Source organism: Ammospiza nelsoni, chromosome 28, assembly GCF_027579445.1.
Source record: "Ammospiza nelsoni isolate bAmmNel1 chromosome 28, bAmmNel1.pri, whole genome shotgun sequence".
Classification (NCBI taxonomy): domain Eukaryota; kingdom Metazoa; phylum Chordata; class Aves; order Passeriformes; family Passerellidae; genus Ammospiza; species Ammospiza nelsoni.
The window spans coordinates 5,013,545-5,037,278 of NC_080660.1; the positions used below are offsets into that span (position 1 = coordinate 5,013,545).

At 50.5% G+C, this 23,734-nt stretch overlaps 1 protein-coding gene across 1 annotated transcript; it reads left to right on the plus strand.

Moving 5' to 3' along the window:
- Nucleotides 1-11,940: 11,940 nt before the first annotated feature.
- LOC132084892 (olfactory receptor 14A16-like) lies at nt 11,941-12,873 on the plus strand. Its single transcript, XM_059490171.1, has one exon. It carries the CDS (start codon nt 11,941-11,943, stop codon nt 12,871-12,873), a length of 933 nt encoding a protein of 310 aa, XP_059346154.1.
- Nucleotides 12,874-23,734: the final 10,861 nt, after the last annotated feature.

Below are 23,734 nucleotides of genomic sequence, written 5' to 3' on the forward strand. Positions count from 1 at the left end.
CTCTGGAGAGTCATCAGCTGTTAACGGGCCATTGAGTGTCACTGCATCACTGATAAAATTGCATCATCCCATTGTGAGATGCTCTGCCCAGAGGGAGGAACCAAGCATTCCTGACTTGATATAATCTGTGATTTTGGGACACCAGAACAGCTGTTTCCACTGGATTCCCAGAGGAAGACCAGGCCCATCTACACCCCCACTGGATCCCCAGAGGAAGACTACACACTTTTACAGGATCACTGCTCCAACAGAACCACACCTGTCTGCAGGAAGACTGAAGGAGGACTGCAGCCACAATTCAATAGGACTGCTACCAAAAGCCTGACCAACAGGGTGTCAGGTGGTATGCTGACTCTGTCAGGGCTGTTTTGTATTACTGCATTGTTTATTTGTTTAATTTTCTTCCCTAATGAAGAACTGTTATTCCTGCTCCCATATATGTGCCTGAGAACCCCTTAATTTCAAAATTATACAGATTCGGAGGGAGGGGGATTACATTACCCATTTCAGGGGTGGCTTCTGCCTTCCTTAGCAGACACCTGTCTTTTCAAAGCAAGACAAGGGGAGAGGTTCAAAGCCTCTGTTTTAATGCAAATAAAGTTTGAAGGACCAAATAAAATAGGAATTGGGGGTGTTCTATTAGTTCCAGAAGCAGGGTGAAATTTATTAGGACAGGATTTACAGGTGCAGTTTGACATGGGAATGCTCTCATAGAAAGGGAAAATGGTAGTTAAGCTTCTCCAATTAAGGGAAGAAAATGAGGAGAAAATTCATGAGATGGTGTGGGCAAAACTGAAAAACTGAGGTAAATTAAATATGAAACCTATAGTAATAAAAATAATAATGAAAACCATCCAGTTAGGGTAGAACAATATCCACTTTCCCTGGAATGTCCCCCCATAATACACCCATATTACCAGTAAAGAAGTCAGATCGGACTTACAGACTTGTCCAAGATTTGAGAGAAGTGAACAAAAGAACTGTGAATTGATACCCAGTAATGCCTAACCCCTATATACAACTGAGTAATATTCCCCCAGCACATCAGTGGTTTAGTGTGATAGACCTAAAAGATGCTTTTTGGGTGTGCCCACTGGCAAAGTGGGATATATTTAGCTTTGAATTGGAGGACCCCCATTCTGGGAGGAAGCAACAGCTTTGGTGGACTAGGGTAGCCCAAGGGTTTTCCAAATCCCCAAACCTGTTTGGTCAAGCCCTAGCAGAAGTAACACAACTCTTCTTCATTAAACCTGAGATGAAGCTCATCCAATGTGTAAATTATTTGCTTTTCTCAGGATGGGAAAAAGAAGTTTGGGAATCCACCATAGTTTTGTTAAATTTTCTGGGGAATCAAGGACTTCCAGTTTTAATGGGTAAGAATTACCAGCATCTGTTGAGGAGAAGTGCTGCTGGCCGATATTTACAAACGAACTGAGATGGGGCAAATCCAAACCAGCGTCGTGAGCTATTTATTTAGCACATTAGTTTCAGCACATTGTTAGACAATGGAGACAGGATGTTAACAGCTCTGATCCAAGGGAAATGCCAAGGGGGTGTGACATTACAGCATAGCATAAAACCATCTCAGCCTAGATTTCAGCCAATCACACATAGAGCAAAACATATTGACAAGAATTCTATCCAATCATATGAAACACACGTAATGGTAGTTGTTGGAATGAGTTATTAATGAGTTGTTGACTCATTAATAAGAGAAAAAGCACAGAGATCCATTCATACTAACCTTCTAAAGATATACATTAAATAACCTTGTTACAATCTATAATGCCAGTTCTACAGAGGTCTACTGTACTATTTGTCACGTCTGCTCAACTGCTTAGAAAACTTTTCGCTGTATTAGCAATGTTCACAATACTTCTCTCAAGGGCCTGTCCTTTTTAACCATTTTCTCAAAACCCTCTAACTTTATGAATCCCAGCAGAGAAGCACTAAGAGGACAGTAAAAGGTAATGGGACAGCTTCTTTAAGAAAATAAGACAAAGGAAGGAGGGCAAGCCCAGGTTGGCCCCTTTGTTTGCTACCAAGAAGGCTCCATAGCCCTGCTGCGGGTAGCAACCCTGTAGGCATGGTAAGGTAAGGACAAAAGGCCATACCAGACCTCTATCATTGCTCAGTTGTCTTTTAATTCAGCAGGGACTGGAGGGCAGGACCGAGTTGGCCTCTGTGCTCACCCCTAAGATACACCAACTATGGATAGCAGCCACATAGGCACGGTAGATGGGACTCAAAGCCATACTGGACTTCTGGGATGCCCTTTTGTCCATTCCAAATAAGTATGTCTAAGGAAATCCGGAGATTTTTTTCTCCCATTCCCACTGTCCTTGCCCACATCAACAGATGCTGGTATGACTCATTCAAGAGAGAGAGAAAATTTTTGACTTAATTGTTCAAGCAAAATTACTTATAAAAAGAAAAGGGAGGCTTGTTATAGATGAGCAATTCTATGGTTGGCTCTCACAATTAAGGGGCGAATATTAAATATATGTTAAGGATCATTTTGTAGATGTATAGTTATCCTTCCCCTCCCCCTTGCATTGTTATCACAGGATGGCCTCAGTAGTCAGGGCATTTGGGAGGGTTGGCTTGTTACTATGGCAGCACCTGACCTCCAATCAAAGTGTAAGACAGTGATCTCCACCACTGGACAGTGAAGAAGGAGTTGATTGACAAGATTTTGGGAGGGGCTAGAGGTATAAAAGACAGAACACCCATTTTGTAGATGAGCACACAGTGACTGAATTCTTTGCTCTTGGTGCTGTATTCTTTTCTTTATTCAGTCTTCTGTTGTATTTTGATAAGGTCTTAATAAAGCATTTACATTTTTGAAAGTGAAAATAGCTTCTCACACGGGGCTGGGGAATGTGGGCCAAGGTTGTCCATACTGGTTGAGCTCCAAGGTACAACTTCACTGGCCTGGCCAGACCTCCTTAGGACAGACCCTGGATCAATATCAATCACGGAATGCTGCAATCACCTCTTCTCTAAAGAGAACAGTAATAAAATACACTCTTTTAAAAAGGAATACATATTTCTTAGAAGCTAATTGAAATATTTCTTCATAACTGCGAAAGGAAAACTTCCTGCTGAGCTTACTAGACCACAGGGAAATCAAGGCAGAGACAGGGTTTGTATGACCTTGCTTGATCCTAATGAGCCCTGTTGTGAATTTGGAACTGAGCCCTTGAACCCTGGGCCTGACGGGAAACTGCGCAAACCTTTCAAGGAGTCAAAGTCAGTGGAAAACCCCTAAGTGTCTCAAGGCACCAATGGGTCTCACTGAGGTCGATCTACAACACAGGCTCCTCATAGACTCCTGGGAGGAGGGAATTGGAGATCAGGATAGCAAAATACTTCTGAGAGACTCAGTGTAAAAAAGAAATTCCAAAGTACCTTAAAAACCTTGAGTAACTCAAAGTATTAATGAGCCCGACTGAGTGTCAGTACAAAGCTCTCAAGGGACTCGTTAAAGCAGATAATTGGGGCCATGATTGCACAAACCTCTCACAGAGTCTGTATCAAAAAGGAAACACCAAGTAGCTTAAAATAACTGAAGTACTCTGAACCATTAATGAGCCCCAGTAAGTGTTGTTAGTGACAAAGCCTCTCCAGGGACTAATTACAGCAGATAATTGGAGGCCAGGATTGCACAAACCTCTCAGTGACTCCAAGCAAAAAGCCAAACCCAAAGTCCTTTGAAAAACCTGCAGTCCCTGCAGGGAGCATTAAGGAGCCCCCAGGGCCATTCCTCCGCAAGGCTCCCCAGGGACTCCTTCCAGCAGATCCTTGAGGCCACTGGGATGTGGGCTAGGGTGGGATGCTGAGGGCAGGACAAGGAGCTGACAGTGCCCAGCCTGGCTGGGGCTGTGCCAGGAGACCCCAGGGCCTCAGGACAAGGTGTCTCCTCACAGCCCTTGGTGGCACAGACCCTGCTGTGTCCCAGGGCACCAAGACTTGGCTTCTCTATGTCCCCACCTGTCATCACTGCCTCCAGTTCTCTGCTCTGCCTGAGGCCTGGGGACACTTTCTCAGTCGTCTCACTCAGTGGGTTCCATGAAAAGTCCAAGAAGCTTTGGAGTTGAATTCTGACTTGGAGTTCTGGAGAGGTTTCTTCAGCTCCCTCTCAAGGACTGATGTTCAGGGCCTGAGCACAAAGCCCCAGAGGCTCATTAAAGTCCTTGTGCTGTGTCTGCGCTGCTGGGCTGAGCTGGGCTGCTGGCACAGAGGCAGCTCCTGGTAACCAAACAAAGCTTCAAAAGCATATTTCTCTTGATGAGCAGCTTTTCTCCCAGTCCAGCTGGGCTGGGGCACTGCCTGCAACCACCCTGGGCACAGCACAGAGGCACAGAGAGCTTCAATCAGTCAGGGCTAGGAAGGTGATGAGAAGTGCCTGGGTCAGAATCACTGCCAACCCTTGGCACAGGAACCTCTAGCTGCAGGATAATGCAGCTGCCGCTCCTGCAGCCATCTCCTAAAGCTGGAACATCCCAATGCCTACAGACCCTGTGAGTACATTCTCTGATTGTCTCTTGTGCAGAGCAGCCAGGGGTGCCCATGACTGTCCTGAAGCCCAGGGTGCTGTGCTGGGGCAGGGACTCTGCTGCCTGTCAGGGACAGCTCTCAGCCAGCCCTGGCAGCTGCTCCCAGCGCTGGGGGACAAGATCAGGGCGGGAGGACACAGCTGGTAAGGCTTGGCAGTGTTCTCCTTGTGTGGTGAGGATGCTGCTTTGTTGAGGATTGCTCCCAGCATGGCATTGAACTGCAGAACATTTCCAAGTAGATTTTACAGGGAGCACAGAGAGTCAGGGCCTGCATAAATGGGAAAATCCTGCTTTTTTAATCTACTGCTCTGGGTTGCCTGGAAAGGAAATTGCACATAGATATTTATCTCTCTGTTCAGGTTGAGAAAAAAACCTTTTTTTTTCTCAAATCTTATGTATCCAGCCAGTTAGAGAAATTAGCATAGGGCAACTTAAAGGCAGCATCAGTGTCGCTTTTCCAGCGTTCTCAGGTTTGCTGTGTTGCTATAAGAGCCTGCAGAGCCAGAGCTGTCCCTGGGCAGTACTTGAGCTGGGAGGGGTCTGCAGCGCAGAGCTGAGCCCCCAGGGCTAGGCTGGGCTCTGGCAGCACTGGCGGGGCCCAGCCCTGGGCACAGGGAAGCAGCTGCTGGCAGGGACAGCTCCAGGCAGCAAAGCCCTGGACAGGCAGTGGGGGGAAACTGTCCCCAGGCTGTGCTGGAATATTTAAAGTCCTCTCCAAACCCAAGTATTCCGTGATTACTTTTCTTACAGATCCCCATGCCAAGACAGCTCAAATATCCAACAGCAGCTCCATCAGGCACTTCCTCCTGCTGGCATTGGCAGACACGCGGCAGCTGCAACTCCTGCACTTCTGCCTCTTGCTGGGCATCTCCCTGGCTGCCCTCCTGGGCAACGGTCTCATCATCAGTGCCGTAGCCTGCGGCCACCACACACCCATGTTCTTCTTCATGCTGAACCTGGCCCTCACTGACCTGGGCTCCATCTGCACCACTGTCCCCAAAGCTATGCACAATTCCCTTTGGGACACCAGGAACATCTCCTATACAGGATGTGCTGCTGAGCTCTTTGTCTTTCTGATTTTTATTGTAGCAGAGCTTTCCCTCCTGACTGTCATGTGCTACGACCACTATGTGTCCATCTGCAAACCCCTGCACTACTTGTGCCCACATGGCAGCAGCTGCCTGGGCCAGTGCCTTTGTCATGCACACAGCCAATACATTTTCCCTGCCTCTGTGCCATGGCAATGCCCAGGGCCAGTTCTTCTGTGAAATCCCACAGATCCTCAAGCTCTCCTGCTCAAATTCCAGCCTCAGGGAACTGGGGCTCATCACAGTAAGTGCCTGCTTGCTGTTTGTTTGTTTTGTGTTCATTGTTTTCTCCTATGTGCATATCTTCAGGGCTGTGCTGAGGATCCCCTCTGAGCAGGGACGGCACAAAGCCTTTTCCACCTGCCTCCCTCACCTGGCTGTCGTCTCCCTGTTTTTCAGCACTGCCATATTTGCCCACCTGAAGCCTCCCTCCATCTCCTCCCCACCTCTGGACATGGCCTTGTCAGTTCTGTACTCGTTGGTGCCTCCAGCCCTGAACCCCCTCATCTAGACCCTGAGGAACAAGGAGCTCAGTGCTGCAGTGAGGAGACTGATGTTTGGATGGTATCAGAAACATTAAACTGCCAGCCAATTTCTACAAATCACTTGTAATAAAAGTTGTCTTTGATAATTCTTGTTGTTTTCATTTTGAAAATTTTTGTCTGTGTTTTAGTTTCTTCATCTTCTCCACAAAGACAAGCCAATGTTTGTGCCATTTCTCATTTTGCTTCTCTCCACCTTCCCTGTGGCCACAGACTGTGTCAATGAGGGACTGCATTCTTGGTGGTGTAAAGGAAGTATAGGATCTCCCAGCAGAGTTTTCTGCAGAGATACCCATTTGTTACCTTCTCTGGAGCTGCAGCAGCAATGTCTGTGTGCAGAGCTGGGGGCAGATCAGTGCTGGCCCAGCAGCTGTGCCCAGCAGCAGCAACACTTGCTGTTGCCAGTGCTGCTGCCGTGGCCCTGCCCCACTGCCCTGGTGGCCCTGGTGTTGCTGCAGGGCCTGAGTGCTCTTGAGGCCAGGCACAGCCCTGGGGGTGGCAGTGCCGGAGCTGCAGCAGGGACAGGCCATAGGCACTGCTGGGGCAGCGCTGACGCCTCAGGCCAGGGCCTGGGGGCTCCAGGCTCCTTGCCCAGGCTCTCTCCAGAACATGGCCAGGCCAATGCTCAGCACAAAAAACCCCCGTGAGCAGCTCCAGGCTGGCCGTGGGCAGTGTGGGGTTAAAGAGCATGGCTGGGGCTCTGCAAGGGCCCTGGGGCAGATGGGAAGGAGCAGCAGAGCAGGGGCTGATACATCTCCAGTGCACTGTACAGCCCAGGGCAGCATCCCAGAGCGTCCCCATGGAGCTGCCAACAACATCCCCCCTCTGCAGCCCTGGCCTCTCCCCCAGCTCACACAGGTGCCCCATCCTTGCAGGCACAGACACGCAGCACTGGCTCAGAAGCCCCTGTTTGCAAGGCACACAGCAGGCAGGAGCATTGCCATGCTGTTGCTGTGGGGACATGAACTTGAGGGAGCACAAATGCCATCAGCCCCTGGGGCCAGCAAGGGCTGGGGGACACCCAGGAAACCACTCAGCTTTGTCCTGGCCTCTGCAGTCAGCCAGAAAGTTTTTTCCCACCAGCTGGGAGTTTCCTGTCCCACTGCAGACGCTGTTGCTCAGAGCCAGGGCTGCCTGGCAGCCACCCCCAAACTGCCCTCAGCATTTCCTTGACTTTACCTTTGCTTTCTTTAATCTTTCCTGCTACGAATTTCTTCCTATTGCCCACCCATGGGGCCCAGAACTTGAGGACACAGCACTCGAGGTGCTGCCTAACCAGTGCTCAGCACAGGGGAAGAATCACTGCCCTCCTCCTACTGGCCACACCATTCCTTATCCAGGCCAGGAGCCATTGGCCTTCTTGTCCAGCTGGGCACACTGCTGCCTCATGTCCAGCCTGCTGTCCAGCAGTCCCTGCAGGTCCCTTTTTGCCTTGCTGCTCTCCAGCCACTCTGTCCCCAGCCTGTATTGCTTCAGGGCTTGTTGTGGCCAAAATGCAGGACGCGGCACTTAGACTTGTTCAACCTCACCTTGTTGGATTTGGGCCCTAGATCCAGACTTTACAGGGATGTGTGCGGAACCCTCCTACCCTACCGTCCATCAGATCAACACTCCTGACAACTTGATTTCACCATGGTTCCATGAGGCCTCCCAGTGTCACAATGTCTTTTGGTTCCATGGGACCCCGTGATGTTACAAAGTCCCTCGGATCCTTGGGCCTTGCAGTGTCACAATGGCCCTTGGTCCCCCAAGGCCCTGCAGCGTCACAATGGATCCTTGGTTCCATGAGATCTGGTAGTACAGCAATGCTCTCCTTGGTTCCACAGTGTCACAATGGCCTCTTGGTTCCAAGGGGCACTTTTGTGGTCTGTGGTGTTGCAATCAACTTTCCCTCTGAGTGTTTTGTGGTAACAGGTGGGAGCCACAAGAGCACCAGCACACACACACACACAGACAGAAACACACAGACACACAGACACAGACACAGACACACAGACACGCAGACAGACACAGACACACAGAGAAACACACAAACAGACACAGTCACACACAGACACAGACACAGACACACAGACAGACACACAGACACACAGACACACAGACACACAGACACACAGACAGACAGACACACACACACAGACACACACAGACACACACACAGACACAGACACACACAGAGACAGGTAGGAATGCTTCGATCCTCCCCATGAGCAGAGCGTCCCACAATGGGATAATGGAATTTGATCAGTCCTGCAGTAACACTCCATGGCCCATTAGCAGAAGATATATCCCCTGGAGGGCATTATCAGGGGTGAGTCATGCAAGAGATAAAGAACCTGTTTATAGCAGTTGATGAAGATGGGGATTGAAAACATGCATTTGGTTACATCTTGCACTGCAACCTGAAACAGTGGGGTAATCCCTGCTCAGGGGGTGAACACCACCCCCCTTACCCAAACTGGCTCAGCTGTAAAACCCCCACCCCAGGTAGACCACACACACAGAGGACGTCACACTTGGCTCTGCTCCAGGGGAGTTCTCTGTCCCTTGTCACTCATCTTTTCTCTTTCTTTTCACCTCTCTACCTCACATTTACTGTTCAATAAAATCCTGTTCGGATTTGGTTCAGGGCACTGTTGTCTGACCCCAAGTGCCTTTGACTACAGCATGATTCCCTCCACTCAGGAGGTTGTGGTTCTTTCTGGAAGAACTCTTGGAAACTTGGACACAGTCCCTCCTTCCTCTGGGGAGCTTATGGAGCTTATAAAAGCTATATTTCTTTATGGGAGAAATTATGAGGAAAATGGCTTTTATGGGTGGCCAGTGTAAAGAAAATAATTTGTTGTCTTTCCTTATAAAGTTGTTAAAATCACTGGAGGAAATGGAGCAAATGTTACCAGTGAGACTGACAAGGTTCATTCACCCCATGATGAGGAACGCAAAGTGGCTAAAAGTCCCACAAGAAGCTCAGCTCAAGTAGATAAATTTCTGAATAAGTCCTGAATTCCCAGGCTTGAGGGCTTTACCAAATGTGAGAATAATTTTTCTTTTTTATCCCTGTCACCTTTGTGATTGCTACACAGAGCTTTCCCTTCCTTTTAATAATCTGTATTGGGCCAATTTTCCACTTTCCTGTTATCAGAACTGGCCAGCAGCTGAGCTGGAGCTGTGCAGGAAGCAATGAATATTGGAATTGCCACATCACTGCTTGGATTGCCAGTTTATTCATGTTTGGGATTTATTTGCACTTTCATCCCAAATAACTTTCGGGAAGAGCAAATATTCTTCAAAGTGATTTTGCAGAGTCAAGTTTGATTTCTGCCAAGTTTATTTTGTCCAGTGGCCCGAGGATTCTCAAGGGGTCTCTGAGCCTCTCGCACTGGGGGTTGCTTGAGAGGGGTTTGGGGGGAGTTTTCCTGTCCCTGTCACCCCAGGCTGTTCCCCAGGGGTTGTCCCCGTCCCTGTCACCCCAGGCCATTCCCCCGGGGGTCTCCATCATTCTCACCCCTGGGAATGCCTGGGGGGATCTCCCTCCCTCTCACCCATGTGCCAGGGGGTACTCAGGGCAGTCTCTGTCTCTCTCAGCCCAGGGGATGCTTGGGGCAGTCTCTGTCCCTCTCAGCACAGGGGATGCTCAGATGTCTCTGTCCCCTCACCCTGGCGGATGCTTGGTGGGTCTCCATCCCTCTGGCCTCAGGCAATGCCTGTGCAGGGCTGGGGACCAGGGGCTCTGTGTCCCTCTCACCACTGAGGGTGCTTGGGGCTGGGGGGCCTCTCCCACCTTCTCACACCTGGGGAGGCCGGGGGGGGGGTTTCTGTCCCTCTCAGCCCTGGTGTGACCCCGCCCAAACATCATCGGGGTCAGAGGGACAGAGACACCCCCAAACCCCCAAAAGGGCTGAACCTGGGATTTGGTTTGGGGCTGAGGATTTAGGAAGGGACTGGAATTGGGGCTGGGGTTGGATTTTGGGCTGAGGTTTGGATTAGAGCTGGGATTGGGGTTAAGGTGAGACATGGGATCCCCACTGGGACACCTGGAAGCTTCCAATAAATGTCTGGTTTTTACTTTACTGTTCTAACACTGTTGCAAGTGGGTTTTTTCTCTTTGGATTATAGAAAATGAGAGAAGCAGAACACGAATTGTAATCCCAGAATCACAGAACATTCTGAGTTGAAAGGGACACACAGGATCATCAAAAGAATGTTTGAACATTTACAAAGACTCCAGAACTGTAACTTTGGGTGGTCAGTCTCTCTACTGGAAGCCTCCCAAAGGGCCGTCAGCCACTCCTCAGCCCTGGACAGCAGCAGCATCACCTTTGCAGGGCCCAGCAGGGCTCTCCTGAGCTGCCCTTGCCCAGCTGCACACAGAGCCTGCCCCAGCCAGGGCCCTGCACACAGGCAGGTTTCTGTAGGGCCCCAGCCAGGGCACACAGGCTGGGATGGGCTCTGTGAGCACTGGTAGGGACAAGGCTCCTCTCAGGAGGGAATGTCCAGGCCCAGGGACATGCTCAGGAAAGGAGAGGGGGCTGAAGAGAGCAGTGTTGGGGGCAGGAGGGCACTGTTGGTGTGTGGGAGGTGTTGGGCATAGCTGGGCACGGGAAGACTGTCCTGAGTGCCCGGCTGTCTCTGCCCTGCCCTCTCAGGCAGAGCACCACAACATCTTCTCTTGGTTCTGCATTGCTCTGATATGTCACTGCTATCTGCTGCTCTCAGGGAGGCTCTGGCATTTGCAGCAGCTGAGTCAGGCTCTGCCCTTGGCATTCATGCCAGGCAGGGCTGTCCATGGGAATGGGGTGTCCAAACTTCCCTGGCACCTGTAGGGCTGTGGGCAAAGCGGTCCATGGGAAAGGGGAATGAGCTGAGCCACCTCCCTTGAGATCCCATCATGGGCACAGCCGGGGATCTCCTTGCTGTGCCCTTCCAAGATCTGAGCTGCCCTCCTGGGTGCAAATATGTGCCAGAGCCTCTGGGAGTTCCCTGAATGTCCCACGGGGAAGGGCAGAGCTGCCAGAGCTGAGGAAATGCTGTTGGGTTTGCCAAGGGAGCCGTGAGTGTCCTTGACACAAGGGGGTGCTGAGACCTTGCCCAGAGACCTTTAGGGAGGGTGAGACATTCAGGGATCCCTCTGCTCTGGGCAGGCTCTGGTTTATCCCAGGGTGACCCAGGAGTGTGATTGTGCTCTGATTGCAGCCTAAGGTGTAAAGCCAGGGTAGTTGGGAACAAGCCCATCCAGCCCCTCACCTTCCCTGAGCCACAGGGAATCTTTTGTGTCTCCCATCTCTCAGTGGCAAACTCTAAGTGCAGCAGAAATGCTGGGGATTTCTGACCTCAGAGAGCCAGGAATGATGTGTGTGTAGGAAAACAATTCCTATAATAAATTCCTGCCATCCTTTAAAAGTGGGAGTGCAGATGCTACCAAGCCTTTCTGCATTAGGAGTGATTCCATTGACAAATCCTTAAGATCCAGGCTTGTCCCTCTGCCACATGGCCACAAACCCAGGGCAGTAGGACAGGGATGGCTCCTTGAGGGCCCTCATGCACAGGCCTGGCTACTCATGGCACACTCAGCTAGCACAAATGGAGCTCAGGCAGGGAACTGGGTGAAGGTTTTCCCAGAGCAGCAACAAGGGTGGGTGAGTCCAAGTGGGACAGTCTGCAGGGAATGGCCCAGGTTTGGCTCCAAGCAGCCTCTCCTGACTTGTCACTGTCCTTTCTCCATGAACAAGTCCCCATGTTCAGCCACAGCAAATGTCCAACAGCAGCTCCATCAGCCAATTCCTACTGCTGGCATTGGCAGACACGCGGCAGCTGCAACTCCTGCACTTCTGCCTCTTGCTGGGCATCTCCCTGGCTGCCCTCCTGGGCAACGGCCTCATCATCAGTGCTGTAGTCTGCGGCCACCACCTGCACATGCCCATGTTCTTCTTCCTGCTCAACTTGGCCCTCACTGACCTGGGCTCCATCTGCACCACTGTCCCCAAAGCCATGCACAATTCCCTCTGGAACACCAGGAACATCTCCTACAAAGGATGTGTTGCACAGGTTTTTCTGATTTTCTTCTTTCATGGATCAGAGTATTTTATCCTGACTATCATGTGCTACGACCGCTATGTGTCCATCTGCAAACCCCTGCACTATGGGACCCTCCTGGGCAGCAGAGCTTGTGCCCACATGGCAGCAGCTGCCTGGGCCAGTGGTTTTCTCTATTCACTGCTGCACACGGCCAACACATTTTCCCTGCCCCTCTGCCATGGCAATGCCCTGTGCCAGTTCTTCTGTGAAATCCCACAGATCCTCAAGCTCTCCTGCTCCAAATTCTACCTCAGGGAACTGGGGCTCGTCACAGTAAGTGCCTGCTTGCTGTTTGTTTGTTTTGTGTTCATTGTTTTCTCCTATGTGCAGATCTTCAGGGCTGTGCTGAGGATCCCCTCTGAGCAGGGACGGCACAAAGCCTTTTCCACCTGCCTCCCTCACCTGGCTGTGGTCTCCCTGTTCCTCAGCACTGGCACAATTGCTCATCTGAAGCCCCCCTCCATGTCCTCCCCATCCCTGGATCTGGCCCTGTCAGTTCTGTACTCAGTGGTGCCTCTGGCCCTGAACCCCCTCATCTACAGCCTTAGGAACCAGGAGCTCAAGGCTGCATTGTGGAGACTGATGGCTGGATGGTATCAGGAACATTAAACTGCTGGCCAATTTCTGCATATCACTTGTAATAAAAGTCATCTTTGGTACTTCTTGTTGGTTTCATCTTGTAGGTTCTTTTGCTTGGCTTTACTTAATATTGTGCCACAAGAAATGTCATTGTTTGTGCCATTTCTCCTTTAATTTCTCTCCATTCATGACTGCAGACTGTGTCAAGGAGGGGCTGTGCTCTAGATGGCTTTAAAGATGTAAATGCTCTCCCAGCAAAGTTTTCTGCAGAGATGCCCTTTTGTTGCCTTCTCTGGAGCTGCAGCAGCAACGTCAGTGTGCAGAGCTGGGGCAGATCAGTGCTGGCCCAGCAGCTGTGCCCAGCAGCAGCAGCACTTGATGTTTCCAGTGCTGCTGCCGTGGCCCTGCCCCACTGCCCCAGTGACCCTGGTGTTGCTGCAGGGCCTGAGTGCTCTCGGGGCCGGGCACAGCCCTGGGGGTGGCAGTGCCGGGGCTGCAGCAGGGACGGGCCATGGGCACTGCTGGGGCAGCGCTGACGCCTCAGGCCAGGGCCTGGGGGCTCCAGGCTCCTTGCCCAGACTCTCTCAAGAACACACCCAGGCCAATGCTCAGCACAGAAAACCCCCGTGAGCAGCCCCTGGCTGTGGGCAGGCTGGGGGCAAACAGCATGGCTGATGCTCCACAAGGGCCCTGAGGCAGACGGGAAGGAGCAGCAGAACAGGGGCTGATCCACCCCCAGTGTGCTGCACAGCCCAGGGCAGCGTCCCAGAGCATCCTCATGGAGCTGCCAACAACATCCCCCCTCTGCAGCCCTGGCCTCTCCCCAGCTCACACAGGTGCCCGCACAGACATGGCAGCACTGGCTCAGGAGCCTCTGTTTGCATTGCACACAGTAGGTTGAAGCACGCCCATGCTGTTGCTGTGGGGACATGAACATGAGGGAGCACAAATGCCATCAGCCCCTGGGGCCAGCAAGGGCTGGGGGACACCAGGGAAACCACTCAGCTTTGTCCTGGCCTCCGCAGTCAGCCAGAAAGTTTGTTCCCATCAGCTGGGAGTTTCCTGTCCCACTGCAGATGCTGTTGCTCAGAGCGAGGGCTGCCTGGCAGCCACCTCCAAACTGCCCTGAGCATTTCCTTGGCTTCATCTTTGCTTTTTTTATTCTTCCTGCTACAAATTTCTTCCTATTGCCCCCTCCAGTGGGCCCAGAACTGGACATAGCCCTTGAGGTGCTGCCCAACCAGTGCCCAGCACAGGAGAAAAATCCCTGCCCTGCTCCTGCTGGCCACACCATTCCTGATCCAGGCTAGGAGCCATTGGCCTTCTTGTCCAAATGGGCACACTGCTGGCTCATGTCCAGCCTGCTGTCCATCAGTGTCCCCAGGTCCCTTTCTGCCTGGCTGCTCTATAGCCACTCTGTCCCCAGCCTGTAGTGCTGCAGGGGTTGTTGTGGCCAAAGGGCAGGATCCGGCACTTGGACTTGTTCAACCTCACATTGTTGGATTTGGGCCCTGAATGCAGCCTGTCCAGGGCCCTTTGCAGAGCCCTCCTACCCTCCAGCAGATCCACACACACCCATCTTGGTGTCATCTGCAAATTTGCTCATGATGGATTCAATCCCCTCATGCAGATCATCAATGCAGATATTGAGGTCCACGCTGGCTGGCTCTGATCCCCGGGTCATCCTGTGGGTGCCCTGTGATGCCACTCAAGGTGATCTGTTCAATAACCTTTCCTGGCACCCAGGTCAGGCTGACAGGCCAGGAGTTCCCCAGCTCCTCCTTCCAGCCCTTCTTGGGGATGGGCTCACACTGGCACCTCCACTCCTGGGGAACCTCCCTGCTGAGCCAGCACTGATGGTAAATGATGGAGAGCAACTTGGGGAGCTCATCCACCAGCTCCTTCATCCCCCTAGGATGGATTCCATCTGATCCCATACACCTGTGAGCATCTGAGTGGCTCAGTAGGTCACCAACTGCTTCCTCCTGGATTCCAGGAGGCTGTTCTGCTCCCTGTGCCCATCTGCCAGCTCAGGAGAACTCTTGTCCTGAGGGCAACCTGTTCTATTATTGAAAGTTGAGACAGACACTGTGTTAAGTAACTTAGCCATTTCCTTATCTTTGGTTACTATATTTCCTTTTCCTTACTTTGGTTTCTATATTCTCCACTGCATCCAAAAAAGAGTAGAGGTTCTCCTTCTCCCTACTTTTGCTACATTTTTTTAAAATTAAAACAGTTTAATATTATTATTTTTACAGAGGTGGCAAGGTTAAGCTCTAATTGAGCTTTCCCCTCTCAGCTTTTCTTTCTGCATAACGTAAGGACATCCTTAAACACTTCCTGAGTTGCTGGTCCTTTTTACCCTGAGTTCCCACAAAAGTTCCATGGGCAGCCAGGCCATATTGCCAGCCAGGGGCTATTTACAATTCACAAATAGGACGGGACTGCTAGCAACTTTCCTTAAGCTGTTTTATTTTTCAGCATCAGTCTCATTCATGGTTATGGCAATAGGAAGATGCCATCAGTTCACAGCCCAGGAAGCAGACAGAGAACTTAATGTTACAACTTATTTTAAAAGTGTTTTGACCAATCACACAAAGCAAAAGCATATTGACAGTAGTTCTATCCAATCACTTTAAGCACACGTACCTTTGGTTAAAAAAATGCTTGCTTATTTCAAATACAATACCTGCATGTAAGCCTTAAAACACAGTGCATAGAGCTCCATTATTAAGCTTCAAACTTCCTAATATCTTGCTAGATAAACTTCTCTGTAGCTTAGGGAATTATTCTAGACAAGTGTTAATACACAGACCATTGTTCTATTTGTCTTTAGTTTTCTACTTTTTAGATAATTTTCCTGCTGACCTATCTCATGGCAACTGCTTAGCTCAAATCACAATTCCACTGTCTCAGTGGCCTGCCTTTTGCAACTTTCAAAAAACCCTCTGATTTTATGGATTCCCACATGGTCAGTAATTTTCCTTACCAGCTCATCTTTTGCCACACTGGAACAGGCGGCTCTTTCCCCCTTAAGATTACTTTCTTGAAATGTGTCCATCCTTTTTGGAACCCTTTGTTTTTAAGGGCTGTTTTCCTTCAATAAATCAGGACCTGATTTGGTGCTCCCCAAATCTGCATCCTAAACAGGCCAAAGTCTGCTCTTCCTAATTCCAGTGCAGAAGTTTTGTTGCTGCCCCTCCTTCTTTCACAGAACATTGAAAACTTGATTATTTCCTGGTCACTGTGCCCCAGGCAGCCTCCAAGCCCCACATCTGCCACCAGCCCTTCTCTGTTTGTAAACAGCAGCATACAGAGCTTTCCTTGGCAGTGGGAGTGTTACCATAAATTTGGTAAAACAGAAAACTCCTCAACACCAATGTAGCATTAAGAAGCATCATTCTTTATTCAGCTGGATCCACGGGGGATAGCTCCTCCCAAAGCCGTGCATGCTGAGAACAGGAAAGTTTTTGTTAATTTTCTGTATTTTGCACACATATTCATTGATTTTCCCAGACTAAACATAAATATGATAATGGTTTCCCCAAAATCCTTAGCATATTTCTCCTCCCCTTTACCCATGCATTCTTCTGTCCTGGAGGTCTCTCTGGTGGTCCCTGGTGCTCATGGAACCCCAATGTTCCAGTGGGCCTGGCTGTGACGTTGGTCACAAGGGTTGAAGGCAAAGAGAGAGGCGAGAATGTTGATCCATGATCAGAAGGCTTGATTTATTATTTTATTATATATATACTACATTATAACTGTACTAAAAGAAATAGAAGATATTACCGCACCTGTGTGAGTCGCTGCTGGTGAGAGAGAGACAGTGAATCTTGTTTCTTGAATCAGAAGGCTTGATTTATTGAGATATCATATATAATACATTAAGACTATGCTAAATAGAATATAGAGAGAGGTTTGCAGAGCTGCTAAGACAGGCTAAGAATAGATAGAAAGAATTCCACAACAAAGTTGTGCCCAAGGACTCAGTCCCCTGTCTTGCACTGGTGATTGGCCCTTAATTATAAACATAGAAAATGAGCCAATCAAGAAAACCCCTGTTACATTCCACAGCATCTGAAAATAATTGTTTACCTTCTCTTCTGAGGCCTTTTGCCCTCCAGAAGACGCAGAAATCCGAAAGAAAGGATTTCTGTGAAGAAATGTCTGCGACATCTCACCTTTCTAAATTGTATAAAATAAAAGAAAAATGCTGATGTGGAATGAACAGGAAATTCCTTCACCTGTAGAATATACAATAACTAACAAATCACTAAAACAATGCTACAATATAAGAAAAATGCAAAATACAATGCAAAGAGAATTTGAGTCCATGCAGCTGAGTTTCAGGAACAGTCCAAGAGCCGAAGCTGTTTCCCTTGGAATATCTGAGAGTCCTTTTTGGTCCTGAAAACAACTTGCTGCAAAAGGAATCCCATCAATAGTTATCAAAAAACCATTGACAGTCATAACACAATTTTTAAACAGTTTGTGGAATGTCCTTTCTGGCCCTTCAATGCTTCAGAGCTGCTGCCCGCTATTTTCAATCTTTTTTATTTAATTTTAAATTTTTTTTTTTTTTTTTATTGAAAAACAAAAGAGCAGCAGCCGAGCAGAGCAGTGCCAGAGAAGGAAAAAGCCCTGGGGGTCCTGGCCCATGCTGGACCAGGAACCCCAAAACTGGCCCACAAAGGGGGACCAGGACCAGTAGGAAAAACCAGAGTCCCCAAAAACATAAGGAGGCCTCGCAGTGGGCCCAGCCCAGGAACTTTCTGAGCCCAACGGCCCAGGCCAAACCCATAAAGCAGGCTCTGCATTTCCACAGGCCTGAACCCTGCTGCCAGCACAATGGCAGCACGGGTAGTGAGACACTTCCTTTCCCCTAAACCACTGAGGCATGCCAACTGTGAGGAAATAGAAGCCTTCCCCAGCAATCCCATCTGGGGTCTGGAAATGTTTGTTTCCCACAGCATCACGGCACCACCCCCACCGGGCTGGGGACCAAAGGCAGAACTTTCGGCAGAACCCACCTGCCCCTCGCCACTAGGGCACAAGAGGGGCAGCAGAGATGGCAGCCTCCATGGGACAGCAACCGAAACACCACCCCCCAAACCGCTGAGAACGCTGAGCTTAAAAACCGGCGGCTGGACTGCCGCATGAGTCAGCTGGCGGGCAGCCCCCGCTCCACTGAAGGAGAGACCCCCCGCCGGGGCGGTTGCTGGGGCAGCCAGTCCGGGATAGTCCGAGCTTGAACAAGCCGCCGACACGGAGGGCAGAGCCTCCGACAACGGCAAAGCCGCTGGGACATCCGGTGGAAGCAGCGGGGGGGAAGCCGGAACTGGGGAGGGAATCACGCTGATTATAGGATCAGCCGCGGGCTGCTCCGAGGGTCCCGCGGGCTCAACACCGTTTTCTGCCGCTGACTCTGGGGTCCGCTGCGGAGGCGCAGTCGCAGTCTGCGTCGCAGCACACAAAGGCAGCAGCGGAGCCGGGAGAAGCAGTGGCGGAGCATCGCTGTTGCTTAGCAACAGCTCAACCGGGACCGGAAGTACTGTCTCTTCTGCCTTCTCCGACGCTGAGCCGGAAGCTGGAGACACATCCTCGTCATTGCCTAGCAACAGCTCAATCGAGACCAGAAGTACTGTCTCTTCTTCAGTCTTGGACACAGGCTCTGGCGGGGGCGGGGAGGCCAGTGAAACCGCGGGTGGAACTGCCTGGAGAGGCGGAGACGGGATCTCCTGGAGTGACGGCTCTGGCAGGGGCGTGGAGGAAGCCTCAGAGACTAGTGCCCCCCCCATGTGTGAAGGAGGCGGAGTCTGAGAGGCCGGCTGTGGCTTGAGCGGCGTCCACTCCCATCCCCCCTGCGGGGGAGAAGGGGGGGAAGAGAAGGCTCCATCTGAGCATGCTCCGGAGAAAGAGTAAAAAAAACTTCTTCGCCCGGCGAAGCTTCAGCCTCCCCCACTGTGAAGCGGAGGGGGGGAAAAGCCCAAAGTCATCACCCACCGGGTCTTCTGCCAGGGCCGATGGAAACGGAGCCTGGCCATAACAGTTAGAAATCCACTGAAAAGACGCTGCTCTGTGTTACAGAACTGGGAAAAGCTTTATAAATGCTGGGTAGGTAGAAGGCAACACGCGTCCCTGACTGTAGACGCACTGGATAATCGAGTCCATGCACTCCCAGACAAAAACATCTAAAGCGTACAGGACATCAATAAAAAACCCAAAAAGCTTTGCCCATCTAAAAAACTTATAGAGATCTGTAATTCCCAAAAAAAATCCGTCTTCTCTGCACCAATGTTGCCAGAGGGCAAAAAGCTTCTCCTCTGAAGGAGTAAAAGGAACCTCTTCTGGCAAGGCATGTGTCTGCCATACGAACAGCCACAGACTACGAAGGGCTGAATCCTCAGGGATAGAAAATTGAACAGTACCTTTTGAAAGAGTCCAGCTTGCTCTGGCCAGCTCCACAGGTCTGCTGCTCTTTTCCATCATCTTTCCTGAAGGTTTTCCAGAAGGTTCTCTTTGTGGTCAGCCTTGGCTGTGAACTCTGTCCAAATCAGGATCTTCAGTTCTTCAGCTCCTGGCTTGAATCCACTTTTGTGGTCACTTCAAAGAAACCATCAAATGCTACACATACAGGATTTTTACCCAGTGCAGCAATTTGCTCCTCTGGTCTTATCAGATTAATTTTTGCTCTGACACGTCGGGTAACCAGATATTACAGCGCCTGTGTGGGTCGCTGCTGGTGAGAGAGAGACGGTGAATCTTGTTTCTTGAATCAGAAGGCTTGATTTATTGAGATATCATATATAATACATTAAGACTATGCTAAATAGAATATAGAGAGAGGTTTGCAGAGCTGCTAAGACAGGCTAAGAATAGATAGAAAGAATTCCACAACAAAGTTGTGCCCAAGGACTCGGTCCCCTGGCTTGCACTGGTGATTGGCCCTTAATTATAAACATAGAAAATGAGCCAATCAAGAAAACCCCTGTTACATTCCACAGCATCTGAAAATAATTGTTTACCTTCTCTTCTGAGGCCTTTTGCCCTCCAGAAGATGCAGAAATCCGAAAGAAAGGATTTCTGTGAAGAAATGTCTGCGACAAGAAGAGAAAGGTTCTCAGAAGGCTAGCTAAGCTAAGAATAGAAAAAAAAAGAATGAATAACAAAGATCTGTGTCTCAGAGAGAGAGCGAGACCCAGCTCTACCATGACTGGTCAGTAAATCCAAACACCCACAGGAGACCAATCACGGATCCACCTGTTGCATTCCACAGCAGGAGATAACCATTGTTTACATTTATTGCTGAAACAGCTTCAGCTGGAAAAATCCTAACGAAAGGATTTTAATGAAAAGATGTCTGCGACACCTGGCTGAGCTGGCAGGACACTGAGGCTGGTGAACTTCAAGTTCCCCTTGTCACACAATGGGCATTGTGTGGTTTCCATAGATCTGGGGTTTTGGAGAAAAAGCTCCAGGTGTCAGCTCACCTGGTGTACACAATTGATCAACTCGTAACATTAGGTCACAGAGTGGGTTATGTGAGGTCATCGAGAACTATGACATCATAGAACTGCATCTGTGACATCACATGGCAGAGGTCTGACATCACAGAGCCGGCTGTGATATCACAGAGTTGGCTGCGACATCAGAGACCAACTGTGTGACATTAGAAAATGGGCTGTGACATCACAGAGCAGGCTGTGACATCCCAGCAGGGCTGTGTCAGGTCACTGGGTTGGTCACTCTGCCCCAGCTCCCCCTCACAGTTTCTCCCAACAAGTCCAATGCTGTTCATGCCCATCAGGGTCCGTGTTTCCCGGGATCCCCCTGGCCCACCCGGAGCCACAGCCTCCACCAAAGGATGTTCCACAGGATCCACCCCAGAGCCTGACATGGGGACAAGGGGCCAGGACTGTGTGACCAGGACATCAAGGACGTGGATTGTCCAGGTCACTGTGGCCTGGTTTGGGTTCCCCATGGCAGGAAAGATGTCTGGCAGTTTGAGCAGGGTCTGGGAAGGGCCTCCAAGGTGGGGCTGGAGCCCTTGGGCTGTGAGCAGAGGCTGAGGGAGCTGGGCTTGTCCAGCCTGGAGCAGGGAAGGCTGCGGGACTCCTCATCCCAGCCTGGCAGTGCCAGTGAGGAGGGGATGGAGAACAGAGCCAGGCTCTTAACCAGGGGGCCTGGTGGGAGACAATGGGCAGAAGGGTTGGATGAGGGAAATGTTGGGGAGGGGATAGGGACAAAGTGTGATTGATTGTCAGTGATGAGGAGTTTTGATTTTCATATCTGTTCAAAATGCATTAGAAGGTGCTGGGGGCCAATATAAACTGGACATTGCTGATATCAACCTAAACTGGAAAAGACAACAGAACAAAACAGTTCTCTCTTCATTGTTTTCAATATAGTATATTCATTTGAATACACTTCTGCAATGTGACTAATTAACCACAGAAGAATTAAAAACTTGAATGATTCCCAGAGACGTGTCTTGTTTTGGTATTCTGAACAAATATTTCTGAGCTTTTCCAACTGAATTCCTGAACCAAAAAGCTGAAGAAAGAAGAGGCCCCTGGAGCAGTAAAATTCATCATCGGCCTCCAAGTGGCTGAGGATCCATCCCCATCAGAGCAGCAATGAACAGAAATGGGCACAGCTTTGTGGCTGCCTCAGCTCTGGGATGGGCCCTGGGCCTGGAGCAGGAGCAGCTCTTGAGGGCCCCAAGGCCGCGGCTCTTGTGCTGCCCTGGGCAGATGGGATGGCAGCAGGGGCTGCAGAGATCTCAGCACCTCAGCCCGAGGGCAGCAGGGCAGCCAGGGAGCCTCCTTTGGCCTTGGCCCAGCTCCTTCCCCCATATTTGGGGCTGAGTCCTGTGGCAGCTGCAGCTGCTGCTGTGCCCTTGCCAGGGGCTGAGGCCGTGGGGCAGTGCCCAGAGCAGCCTGGCTTGAGCAGAGCTGTGGGGCCACAGCTGGCTGGGCTGGGCTGGGGAGAGGCCCTTGGTGCTGCCCAGAGCTCAGGGCAGCTGGCAGAGCTTGCAGGGAGCTGGGCTGGGCTCAGAGAGGCTGGCCCAGAAACCATCAGTGTCCATCTCAGCCTGGCTGAGTGTGCCGGGGCAGGACTCAGGCCAGACCTTGTGGGGCAGGGCCAGCGCATGTGCAAGGCATTGCAAACAGGCAAGTGGCCCAGAGAGGAGGCTGCTCTGTGCCCTTGGTGGCATGGACAGAGCAGGGAGGGGGCCCAGGACATTTGTCAGTGCCAGCCTCTGTGCCCAACCCTTGGCAGCCCTGGCTGCTGAGCCCAGCTTTGGCCTGGGCTGGGTTTGGCTGTGGCCCAGCTCCATCCTCCTGCAGGGCTCAGGCCCTGATCCCAGCCATGGCCAGCCCTGGCTGCCTCTCTGCTGGCCCAGAGGTCGGCAGATCCCGGGGCAGGGCTGTCTCTTCAGCCCCACAGATGCCACGGCTCTGCAGGAGCTGGCAGAGGCTGCCCAGCAGGGAGGCCATGGGGCACACCTCAGGGCACAAGTGGCAATGCCTGTTCATGGGCAGACAACTGATGTCTGCCTGGAAAGGGGCACAGGTTTTAACACCATTGGTTTCCTAATATACAAGCATATTTTTATTATCTAGGTCATTTAAATACATTTACAAAATGGCAAATTTTTCCCGCCAGGAACAGGAATTTCCTGGATCTACTGGATCCTTTTAGTGATGGCAGGAGAAGAAATACTGATCTTCACTTCTGCCTTTGCCATCAATATTCAGTCTAATATTTCATCACACTCCTTCCTTCAGATGTTTCCAGGTCTCCTGGATAAATGGCCATGTCAAAGGACATCTCTTCACTTGACCAGCTGGATCTATTTCCCTTTCATTTCTCCCAGATTTCCTCCTCCAGCTTCTTTCTGGTCATTCAAGTGCCTCTCAACTGACTGGCTTCAGGCTTTGAACTTCAGGAAGTTGCCCAATCTTTCTAAAATTCCAATTAATATCACATTAGTCAATATCCTAATTACATTTATATCTATCCTAGAACTACCTTTTTTTATGCCTTTGTCTAAAACTCTTCCTGTACGGAAATCCCTGAGGACTGGGGAACATGTCATATGCTGCTGGGACATCCCAGGGAGCTGAGGGAAGAGCTGTGATGGTTATTAAACTGTTCAAATATTCAATTTGTGTTTGTGTGCAAGAAACTGTTCTGTGCCTCTGAGTGTCACCAGTCCCTGAGCCCAAAGGACACAAACCTGATGAATTGTGCTTCCCAATGCAGGGGCTGCACTTGGACCTTGGCTCTGCACGGGAGAGCTCTTCTTCCCCTTTCTCTCTTTTCCTCCCTCTGCGCATGGAGGGAGCTCCTGACTTCAGCCTGTGACTCGTGTGTGCAAAGTGCAAATCTGGGCAGAATTGGGGCAGGAAGGGTTTGGGGGGACCTTGGGATCTGTGCTGGGCACAGAAGGTGTTTTCCATTGCTCTGAGACTGTCTGCTGTGGAAAGTGAATTCAATATCCAGCAGAGGAATGACTTTTGCATTTGATGGAGCTGTGTCTTCCCTTGGCTGTATTGGCTGACAAGAAATGAACATCCCTCTGTGTCTCGGGCAGCTCCTTCTCCAAGGGAAGCAGGTGGGAGTTGGAGCCAAGGAGCTGAAAGCTGCAGGTGCAGCCTGGGCTGGAGGGAGCTCAGATTTGCACAAGGCTGCTCTAAGTGCCAGGGCTTGGATGGGGGAAGAGGGGGGGTGGGGGTAGGGACAGTCTGATTGATTGTCAGCCATAAAGGGTCTTGATTTTCATATCTATTCCAACTGCTTAAGGAGCTACTTGGATTCTGTGTCAGCTGGAGATTGCACATATCAATTTATTAACAGGGAAACAAAAATAAACAGAACCTAAAAT